Consider the following 11,061-nt stretch of genomic DNA (forward strand, 5'->3'; position numbering starts at 1 on the left):
GAATATTTTCATTTCAAAGGTGGAACTTCCCCACCACTGTAATGCAGAAAGTTCAGATTGTAGGGCACACTGGCAGATTTTTAGACTGAAAAGTTTAATTTAAACCTCACTTAACCAATCGTTTTAAAGATATTTTCATTTATTGCTTCAGTGACTGCTTTTATCATTTAGTACTATAAATTATCATTTAGGCCAATTGGCCTCACCCTTGGATCAGTAGCGTGCCAGAATAAAGGAAAATTGATATGTCCTGGAAAGAAGGCTCTTTCTTTATTAAAGACAGACTAAATTATACTTTGTCAATTATTATCCTTAATTAAATGATAGAAGTTCAATTCGTCTTGTGATGAAAAAGTAAAGTGAACGTAAAATAATAAGAATAAAATGCAACGTTGAAAAGGAAAAAGAGAGAAAAGTAAAATCCTTATGTACCAAAATATGTATTTTAGACTAATTTAATCATTGACCAAAAAAAAAAGTGAAATATTAATAATTACAGGTGAAAAATTTAGCAGCTATCAGAATCTTAAAAGTGTTAAGAAAGCTCAAGTGGGTTACACTCATCATGGAGGCAACACGATTTGCTGAGGCAGTATAATGTCTGAGATGGTCTTCCCATGCCGGTCAATCCTCCGAGAGCAGTTGACGCCACCGTCTAGTAAGTTTCGGACCACAACATTCAAAGAATGGATTCCCCTGACTTCATATATTTCTATATTAACATGTTCATTCATCCATTTGTCTCTCTTCATGATAGCAACCGAGTCGGGAAATGAAGAGGTATTCAGAAGGGTAGAGAGAACTCCCTTTACCCATTGGGGTGTAACAACAATCTTCAGTCTCTCGATATCAGGAGCGAAGTGTGGGATGATGGAAAAATTCAAGTCATTTCCTTTGTCTCCAGTCCTGCTATGTGCTACACTATATAGTGGAATCTTCTTGCCGGATGGAGCCGGAGTGGCTTTAATTACTGGTGAAGAACATTCTACACAACAATCATCCATATTAGCTTCCAAAAATGGTGGTGAAGTAGCTTTTGGCAGAGCAGACCTCTTCATCACATCCCCATGATCAGTCTCTTTCTTGTCTGAATTCATTCCTTTCGTGCAATTTACTCCAGTCCACCAGAAAACATCTTGACGTCCCACCTGGAAATCATCATTATTATTATTTTAGAAACTTCAGTATTGCAAATTAATGGTGATAATGTAATCAGATTAGAAAAGGAGAGATGGGAAGAATACCAACTGTTTTTTGAGAATTATCTCTTTCTTATATCCAGTGCTGCACCAACAAATGAAGAAATTAAACATGTCCAAATAAGGGAAAAGTAGTCTTCTTTTGGCTAATTTTACATAATAATCTTTAACCAGTAAACAAGATCTCATTAAAGCATTCCCGAGAAACATGTTGCTGGTTTTAACAATAAAAAAAGGAACAAGGCGGAAGAGAAATTGACCTGATGCCACCACCACCAGCCGGTCCATTAGTATACAAAGCTGTAAACTCTCTTGTAAATAACACTGCATGCTCCTCCAACTCGAACAATCCATCCATGCGTAACCTTATGTCTTCGAAAGTAGTCCATGATGAATTGCCATCAATAATCCTAGTTGCCTTCAGGCTATCAAGTCCGATAACATATGATACTATATTACAGTTAGCACCTGGACAAACTTCTTCCATCCATGACCTGACCTAATCAAACATGATGCATATTAGTTTATGAAATAGTCTAAAACAAATTACAAGAAATCTTGAAAACCATAATAGTCTCTTCAAAAAGAAAACACCACAATGACCATCTTTGGAAAGCTTGACACCACTTTAATTCACTACAGCCTTCTGAGTACCAACCTTACTAGATATTCAGCAGCTTTAGCACGTGTAACACATTCACACCCGCCATAGGATATCTCTCCCCATCCTTTCCAACCAAAATCCTGGAAACGACAAATGCAACTCAGAAACAGTCAAGAATCGAGGAATGCCTTACATTAACTTCCAGGTGAAAATGGAGGAAGCAAACTAACTTACTACATGGTTTGCAAGTCAAACCAATATCGAAGAAAAGAAAGAGCAGAAGGAAGAGGTTCAAGGGGAAAGACCAGATAACATACTCTAGCACGCCGTAATCCATGTATAAATGGAGATGCATTTTATGATATGGAATTTTAATGTCACGGGTTTTCAGTTCTTAGCTTCTTTCTTTCTTTTCTTTTGATACTTGCAATTTGGTAAAAGAATTTTATATTTTACAACTATAACCTCCATTATGGTTACGCCACAAATCAATATTATTTTAATAGGTTGGCTTGGATGCCAATCAGAGGAACTAAGCATAACTTCTGTTTGGGACTGGATCAGAAATAAAACAAGAAAGAGAAACACGAAATTTGATCAAATTTAGTTTGTATCATGCATAAGATAGATGTAGAAAGATATATAAAATTACCTTTGGGACCAAGCGCAAGAGTCTATCAGGCCTGGAATCTAAAGATGGTTTTGCTCCAGAGCAGAGAACACGGCAACTTGACAAAGGGTGAAATGAAACGTCCTGAAAATCAATTACCTACATTCCAAGACAACTTTTCAATTTCTTATCCTTTCAAAGTCATTGTATATAATATGGTGTTCCACATACATATAGAACTTACCACATCAGGAGTGATATAAGCACCTGGATCTCCAATCTCATAGAGAAGTTGTTGGGCACAAGTATTGAAATTTAATACTCCGCCGCTACCCTTGGTTTTTGCTACACAAACTTGTCCATCAAAACTTACTTCTGCATATGGAAGTGACACATCCAGAAGAGACGAGAAAGACAAGTCTCGATATTTGTCGCCTGTCACAGAGAGAACATAGAACATTATAGCCATAACTGTCGTTCTATCTATATGTCCTTTTAGCAGTTCTGTCGGATCAAATAAAGCAAGCTCACCTGGATGCATGAAGTATCCTCCTGTGAGTTGACAACCACACTCTAGGAGATGACCAGCCAATGATCCCTGAGCTAGCTCTTTCAGGTCATCCCAATTCCAACCCAGTTCATAAACCTATCAAACTCCAAAGCCATTAATCAAATTACTTTTTGGAAGGTAATTAATCAACAGTGCAATTGATGAAACAAGTGCAAATTATGCTTAAAAGGCTGCATAATGTCTTTTCATGTATGTTCTCAAGCAATAAGTTACCGTCTCAAGTAATAAAACAGCAAAGCTATTAGCTCCATGGCTGGAACTTATTTTGAAGAATAGTAATGTGCATTCCATCACATAATAATATGCCTATTTCCAGTAACATTGTGGCACATTTCAGAGCAGGCCTTAGAATATGCAGTCATGTCCAGTTCTTTAATAAATGAATGGCCATTACTATTTTACGCAGTAGACCTGCTATTGCCCAATCTATCCGGTATTGGATTCCATATAACATGAATGGAACAATGCCACAGCCATGCCAACTATAATTAAAGACCATTAAAATAAAAGGTAATGAGCACACTGTAATGGGCAAAAGAAAGAAAGAAATAAAAGGAAAAAAAAAAAAGATAAAATTACCATGGGTGCTAAGAACAAGGCAGCATCAGCAACTCGTGAAGTAATTATAACATTTGGCTGATACCTTTCCAGACACTCAACAATTGGAGCTGCTCCCAGATATGTGCTAATGGCCTTCTGAGATTAGACCCAAATATTGGTAATGTTTAAAAGTAAGAAAAAGCAATAATTTCAAAATTTTTGCAAATTTTCATCACTGAAGGGATCGCATGAACATGCAGATGCAAGGCCTGCTTCAGAAATAGTCATCATTTTGTGAGAGTAACATGTAATGCCAAAAGAAAATTTAAATTTAAATTAAAAAAGAAAAGCACACAAAAGAGTTACAGTTATGAACACCGAATGCAAACAGGAAGTGCAAACAAGAGAACCAGATTCTTACACCTTCCATAATATTTGATTCCCTAGGTGGAGATCCTGAACCTGAATATGAAAAACTTTTGTTTTAAGTTCTAATACTTTATGTCATCTAACAAACATGAACAGCATGAAGAAAGCCAAATGCATATATTACTTGATTCAAATAAGTTTCTAGCCTTTTAGTGAAGTAACAATAGCAAATTTCTGTCCAACAAGCCCCAATAAAAATTCACATGATTCATTTCTAAGGACACCAATGATACCTGATTTATTGAAAGAAACCTCACAAGCCACAGCAACTGAAATACTAAGACCCAGATTGCTGGCAACTTCTAGAACACTATCCTGAGCACCAACCGGATCCACTGAGATAATAAAGGATTGAAAGAGATGTTTAACTAAAAGAAATTGCAAAATATTGAATATTGCATCATAAGTTGATGTTTAGATTCTTACTTGCACCCATGTTGGTTATAATACAAGTTCTTCTTTCCACAGCCAAAGGAAGGAGCAAACTCATCCAATCTGAGACTGCAAAAATTATTTAGAGTTAAAAATCACGATGCAACAGAACAACAGGTCTTGCCATATTCCGTTAGTTGGATGAAATTTGCAAATCACTACTAATTAATAAAAATTCCATGAAACCCTAGGAAGGAAAGGACTAGACATACTGCGAGAATCAAAGCCATCACCACCAGATATCATAATCTGAAAACGATCAGCAAGAGTGCGTTCAGCTAAACATTCAAGCACTAGATAATTAAGCTCTTTAACTCTCTCAAGTAACTTAAGTGCTGCCGATGGCCTGTCACCTCCAAACCCAGCCCCGCATCCTATGTATACTTTCTCTCTTCGTCTTTCAGGATTTTTTCTCTGCAATTGCAAATTTATATTCAAATTCAAATTTTCAGCTACAATCGTCAAGAAAAAGAATTTAGAAAGAAAAAAAAAAACAAAACTGACCAGTTTGATAACACAATTGTGAATGTCATTCCTATCTTGATATTCCATGGAGAATTTGCAGGAGACAGTCTTCTTCCGCAAACAGTGAACCAATCAAACGCTTGTTAAATTAATATAAAGTGATTGTAATCCTGGCTGGAGTCGAAGATGCGTTTAGAAGCTAAACTAATAGAGCAAAGTTGACGGGCTCGTGGACGGGTGGGTCCCAGTGGTCCTTTCACTCTTTATAGTTATCCAGTCCTCTCTTGAAAATGTGATGCCCTGTCCATCTTCTAGATTAGATCGTGCAGTGTGTCAATCCAAAACTGCAAAATAAGCACGTAGATATCACTCTCCTATAACTGAGCTGCTTTACCAAGATATCTGGACCGTTAGTTCTTCCCGCAGCAGCACATCCTTTCCATTTACTTTTTTACACATCCAAGAGCACAGGTGGTTGAGTTTTGGTGATTATCTAACCTGAGAATTGTTGAAATGACTAGCTTATCACTAGTAGCTGCATATTGTGGAAGAGAAGATGGGATTTTAGTTGAATTTGGTTCAAATAAAGAAATTTTAGCTTCTGGTTTGCTTAGAAGTAGTTTAAGAAGGGTAAATGGTTACAAAAGGACGGGAATTGGGAGGGGATTACGTGTGATTGCAAAAGTAAAGAAATGGAAGAAGCACGATTATCCTTGGCCAGATGATATTGATCCTAATATTGACACTGGACATTTGTCTTACCTTTCCCATTTCAAACCCCTTGCTGAGAAACCAAAACCAGTTACCCTTCCTTTTGAGAAGCCATTGATGGATCTGGAGAAGAGAATTATTGAGGTCAGTGGTTAGTTGCTTTTACTTATCCACTAATCTTTGAAATTTTTAGATGAATAACATGTGATGTGAGGCAAAGAAATCATTTATTAGTTGATTAGTTTCAATGTCTTTCTTTCTTTCTTTCTCCAGGTACGTAGAATGGCTGATGAGACTGGCCTAGATTTTAGTGATCAAATTGGGGCTCTAGAAAGCAAGTATCAACAGGTTAAACCTCTTCTCTTATTAGCTGCCTGAAGTTATAAGCAACTAACTCTTCTTCTGAATTCTGATACTTGTCAAATGCACATGATTCTTATCTCTCTTTCTGTTTTAGGCTCTGAAAGATTTGTATACACATTTGACACCCATTCAACGCCTAACTATTGCTAGACATCCCAACCGACCAACAGTCCTTGATCATATATTCAATATCACAGAGAAGGTGGTTTTTAATATTATTTCACTTTTTTGTTTATCTATGAGTAGCACGTATAATGCCCGACTTACTTTTTTTTTTTTTAATGTTTCCTTTTATCCTTTAGTGGGTGGAACTTCATGGAGACCGCGCAGGTTATGATGATCCAGCTATTGTGACCGGTATCGGAACTATAGATGGTAAAAGCTATATGTTCATAGGTCACCAGAAAGGTCGGAACACCAAGGAAAATATTGCTCGTAACTTTGCAATGCCAACTCCTCATGGGTAATGGGAGCCTTTTTAAATTGCAAACAACTCTAAGCCATTTCATAATTTCTTATGACTATAGCAAACAAAATTGATTATTGATCCTGTCAGTTGCACTGGTCAGGTTATGGCATCATAGCTTTAAGATTTGTGATTGGACTGTGACTTTGATTCTGAATTATTGCAAAATGTCTCCGAAATTATTCAACCATAAGCTTTGTGTGGCGTTTCCTATGAGGACTTGCCATTTGTGCTGAAACATTCCCTGTAAACAGCTACCGGAAGGCCTTACGAATGATGAAATATGCTGATCATCATGGCTTTCCCATTATTACCTTTGTTGATACTCCTGGGGCCTTTGCTGATCTGAAATCGGAGGAACTTGGTCAGGTCAGGAATGACCTTAGATTTTGCTCTTTTCCTCATAATTCATGTTGATCATACATCATCATGGATGATTTCACCTGTTTTACTTTGTTCAGGGTGAAGCAATAGCCCATAATCTGAGGACAATGTTTGGCCTGAAAGTGCCCATTATTACAGTTGTAACTGGAGAAGGCGGTTCAGGTGGAGCTCTTGCTATTGCTTGTGCCAATAAACTTTTTATGCTGGAAAATTCTGCTTTCTATGTTGCAAGGTAATCATTACTAGAATCATTTTGGTCAAGTCCTTTAACTCCAAGCAACTGATACAAGTTAATTTGGTGTGGATGTTGAATTCTTCATCCCTCTTCACTGAGTTAAGTTGGTGAAGCAGCAAAAAGAAGTCTCTTATGCTTAAGATCTGCTGGTTCTGTCAATGGCATCCTCCTTGAAGATGCATCAATGAACAATTCATTGTTAAAGCATGTAGTTGATAGCAGTAGTCTGTAATCACTAGGAGCAAATTGTAGTAAGACCTTGACCCTGCTTGAACAAGCAAATATTTATCTGTACTGTTATATATAACCTCATACTTAGGTTTAGCTCCAAGTCGGAATCTTCATGCTCAGAATAGATATCTCCCTTTCCTGTTGTTTAGTTTCTGGCTTGCTAAGTGTTGAAGTTCTTATCATCTCTTACTCTATCCACAATGTCTCGAACTTTTTATCTATGATATTGTTTATTGGACCAGCCCTGAAGCATGTGCTGCAATACTGTGGAAGTCTTCCCAAGCCGCTCCAAAGGTGCTTGAATTGTTTGACGGTTAAGGATTACGAGTTTTTTGTCATTTTTGTTAATTGCAGCACTCTTACAACTTGTGTAGGCAGCTGAGAAACTAAGGATAACAGCTCAAGAGCATTACAGACTCAAAATTGCAGATGGCATCATTGCTGTATGAAATTCAAATCCTTAAACAATGTTTCTCTTTGGGATGCTCAAGATCAGTAACAACATATATTCATATCAACTCATCGACTTTCTTCTGTTCCATGTTCTCATCATTAATGTTATTGCCATCACTTTCAGGAGCCCCTTGGGGGTGCACATGCAGATCCTTCATGGACTTCCCAGCAAATTAAGATTACAATTATCGAAACCATGAAAGTAAGTGATCTCTGCAGATTTACATATATAATGAACTTTTATAAGCAAAATAAACTTTGTTATCAGATGGAATATTTTGTGGGTGCTTGTTTGTATAAATGGCAAACTGAAGGTTTTGCAGGAGAACTTCAAAATTTGGGCAGACCTTGTTGCCACTGTCCTTGTACAGCAGGAAGCTTTTGCATTTTCTATTACTTGTACCCCACTCAATAATATGTCAATATCTGTATGAGAGTGCTCTAAAAATAGATTCTTAGATTTCTTACTTACGAGCGGAGCAAGAAGCTTTTCATTTTGTTTTCTTTAGCTTATTTTGTGATCCTGCAATACTATTTGTTCTTAGTTTTTGCTTTGTTGATTTCCCGGTCATCCCCCACTCATAAAGAAGTGCTATAATGAATACAGGAACTAGGAAATATGGATAAGGAGGAGTTGCTCCATCACCGGATGCTCAAGTTTAGGTATATCGGAGGCTTCCAAGAAGGCGTTCCAGTGGAGCCAGAGAGGAAACGCAACATGAAACCATCCGACGGCAGCAAACCAAAGACAGCTGATATAGAGGTGGAGCTTGAAAATTTAAAAAGGCAGATTTTAGAATCCAAAAGACCAGTTAATACAATTTCAAGTGAAGCAATTGAGAAGCTCAAGCAAGATGTAGACCAAGAGATAACCAATGCATTCATTTCAATGGGATTACAGGAAAAGCTTGAATTAGTCAAGTTGGAGTTATCTAAAGCCCCAAATCGTCCACCAAACCAGCCCCTCAACCGTAACTTGAAGGAGAAGGTAGACAAAATTATGGAAGATTTTAAGCTTAATTTGTCAAGACCAGGAGCTTACCTTGCGCTAAAGCATAAGCTCCAAAAATTAAACGCTGTGCATAGGCTCATGGAGCTTAAAGACAGGAGTGAGAAACTAAAAGCAGAGATTAACCAAAAAGTTCCAGAGGAGGTAAAAGCAAAAATGAAAATTATAAGGGACACTGAAGAAAAGTTGTCCAAGGGGGATGTACTAAATAAGGATTTAGTGGAGGAAGTAGAAAGAGCTAACAAGGAGCTGCTGAAGGTTCTAGAGTCATCTGGCTTGCAGGTTATTGGGGTCACCAAGAGAAATATAGCAACACCACCTCCTGCTCTGCGACAGAAAATAGAGAGCATTAACAAAGATATCTCACAGGAGATTGAAAGAGTAATAGATGTAGCAGGTCTTAACGGCAAAGTTGAGGAGTTGAAATCAGAGATAACAAAAGGATCAAGTTCAGAAAAAGTAGAGAAATTGGAATCTGAGATCAAGGAAAAGATTCTTTCTGCTCTAGATGCCATGGCATTGAAGGAGAAGTTTGAGAATATAAGAGAGGAGTTGGTGTCCGCCTTAGAAACAACCGAAGATAAGGTTGGTACTGAAAACGGTAGATTGTGACATGTAATTTATTCCTTTACAGGGTATATAGAAAGGTCTCTCTCTTTTCTCTTTTTTCTCTTTAAGAAAGCGAGCTATTGTAAGTTATGATTGCATGTTCTTAGACATGATGGTCAGTATTCTAGTATTCTTTTGTAACTGTGATTGTTTATGGCAACTGATTCCAGGGTGTTTAAAATCAGCCTCATGATGGGATATCGTAAAGTTTTTTAAGTGTTATCAAAATGCTTTCTGGCTTTTCAAACCATAGCAGAAACCTGAATGAGATCCTGCAATGTTCTCTTGTATAAATTTTATGCATCTATCAGGATGCTCCTGCTTGTTTCTGCCTTCAATCCATAATGGAAGTCCTGAATAATATCCTTGTTGGAATTGGTTTGGTGGTGCATGTCAGCTCTGCTAACAACAGTAGAAATTTGTTTTCTTTTCTTTCTAAATAGTGCATAATTTTATGGTAGCATCGATGGAAATAAATCCAGTTGCCAACTAAACTAACAATAAAATCAACACTCTGCTTAATTTATTCTAAAAAGAAACACAAATAATGGGAAAATGTGAGACTTAACCAGTGATTTCAGGAAGCTTCCGGGTCTGTCAGTCTTGATTCAATAACTAAGTAATTATCACTACTGCTCCATTAGTTGCTGGTCTGCTGTATTTTATTTTCATTCTTTTTTATTTTCAAACGACAGAAATTATTGATTAGCTTTTGATTTGCTAAATGCTGAGTGGTTACAACTTTTTCTTTATAGTTTTGTCGGTCCCACAATTTTTCTTTTAAAATACCAAACTCCAAGTCAATAATAATCCAGTTTTTCGTATTTTTCTTGTTTTCTTGTTTTTGCGGTTCGCCCCCTAAACAGTTTGATATTCCTAAACAATCTCCCTGGAAAGTTAAATATTATCTGCCACCCCTTATTGCTAATTTATTAATATCACGTAATTTATAAATATTATTAGCTATTTATATATATATATATTAAATTTTAAAATTTAAATTTTTTCTAATACGTATATTAAATTTTTCACAAATTATAACATATGTACTACTTTTGACACATAGAGTTTAAGCTTATATACAATTTTTTAATTTTTTATTAATTTATTGATTAATAAATTACATTGTTAATTAAATACCGACTCTAACCCTAAGAAATAAGATGTATTTTAATACCAGAATAACTAATAAATAATTTACTAATCAAATAATAATATAAAATTTAATCAAAAAATAATAGCACATTAATTATATTCTAATATTATATTAACTAATAAATAATTTTTTTAATCAGATAACGATATTAATTTTATATTAAGAAGTAGTATATTATTTATACTTTAATATTATATTAAATAATAAATACTAATTTTATAATTAGATAATAATTATAATATAGAAAATAATATTTTAAATTATATTTTTAACATTATATTTAATAATAAATTAAATTTTTAATTATATAATAAATCTTTAATTTTAGAAAATAGTAATATCAATTATATTGATATGTTAATATATAACATTAAAATTAACTAATAAATAATTTTTATTTTATTATATTAACAAAATCTTAGAATTTAAAAAAAAAAGATATTTTAAAAATAGTTAGTTTGTTATTATTTTTTAAAATTTTACAGAATAATATTAAATATTAAAAAATTTATTAAATTGTATCTATCGACTTAATTTTATAATCAAAATAATAATAATGATCATGCAACGCACGGATAAATAACTAGTTATTTA

At 35.2% G+C, this 11,061-nt stretch overlaps 2 protein-coding genes across 4 annotated transcripts; one reads left to right on the top strand and one right to left on the bottom strand.

Moving 5' to 3' along the window:
• Positions 1 to 406: 406 nt before the first annotated feature.
• On the bottom strand, positions 407 to 5,085 carry LOC8261848. Of its 3 annotated transcripts, none has more exons than XM_048374674.1 (13): positions 4,890 to 5,085; positions 4,598 to 4,799; positions 4,380 to 4,454; positions 4,187 to 4,288; positions 3,946 to 3,986; positions 3,564 to 3,677; positions 2,945 to 3,059; positions 2,658 to 2,848; positions 2,456 to 2,572; positions 1,858 to 1,943; positions 1,460 to 1,693; positions 1,245 to 1,284; positions 407 to 1,148 (listed from the first exon to the last, which is right to left on the bottom strand). In XM_048374674.1, the coding sequence occupies exons 1-13, from the start codon at positions 4,935 to 4,937 to the stop codon at positions 564 to 566; spliced, it is 1,950 nt and encodes a 649-aa protein (XP_048230631.1). In that variant the 5' UTR covers positions 4,938 to 5,085; the 3' UTR covers positions 407 to 563. The 3 variants fall into 3 exon arrangements, with proteins under 3 accessions (XP_048230631.1, XP_048230627.1, XP_048230633.1); XM_048374670.1 differs by having other exon boundaries at positions 3,564 to 3,680; XM_048374676.1 differs by having other exon boundaries at positions 1,096 to 1,148; positions 1,249 to 1,284; positions 3,564 to 3,680.
• A 73-nt stretch (positions 5,086 to 5,158) lies between these two features.
• On the top strand, positions 5,159 to 9,501 carry LOC8261849 (acetyl-coenzyme A carboxylase carboxyl transferase subunit alpha, chloroplastic). The gene is made up of 10 exons (XM_002511784.4): positions 5,159 to 5,705; positions 5,835 to 5,909; positions 6,019 to 6,126; positions 6,227 to 6,387; positions 6,645 to 6,759; positions 6,852 to 7,006; positions 7,483 to 7,534; positions 7,615 to 7,683; positions 7,818 to 7,895; positions 8,301 to 9,501. Exons 1-10 carry the CDS (start codon positions 5,364 to 5,366, stop codon positions 9,312 to 9,314), a joined length of 2,169 nt encoding a protein of 722 aa, XP_002511830.1. The 5' UTR covers positions 5,159 to 5,363; the 3' UTR covers positions 9,315 to 9,501.
• The last annotated feature ends 1,560 nt before the right edge of the window (positions 9,502 to 11,061 follow it).

Source organism: Ricinus communis, chromosome 1, assembly GCF_019578655.1.
Source record: "Ricinus communis isolate WT05 ecotype wild-type chromosome 1, ASM1957865v1, whole genome shotgun sequence".
Taxonomy (NCBI): Eukaryota; Viridiplantae; Streptophyta; class Magnoliopsida; order Malpighiales; family Euphorbiaceae; genus Ricinus; species Ricinus communis.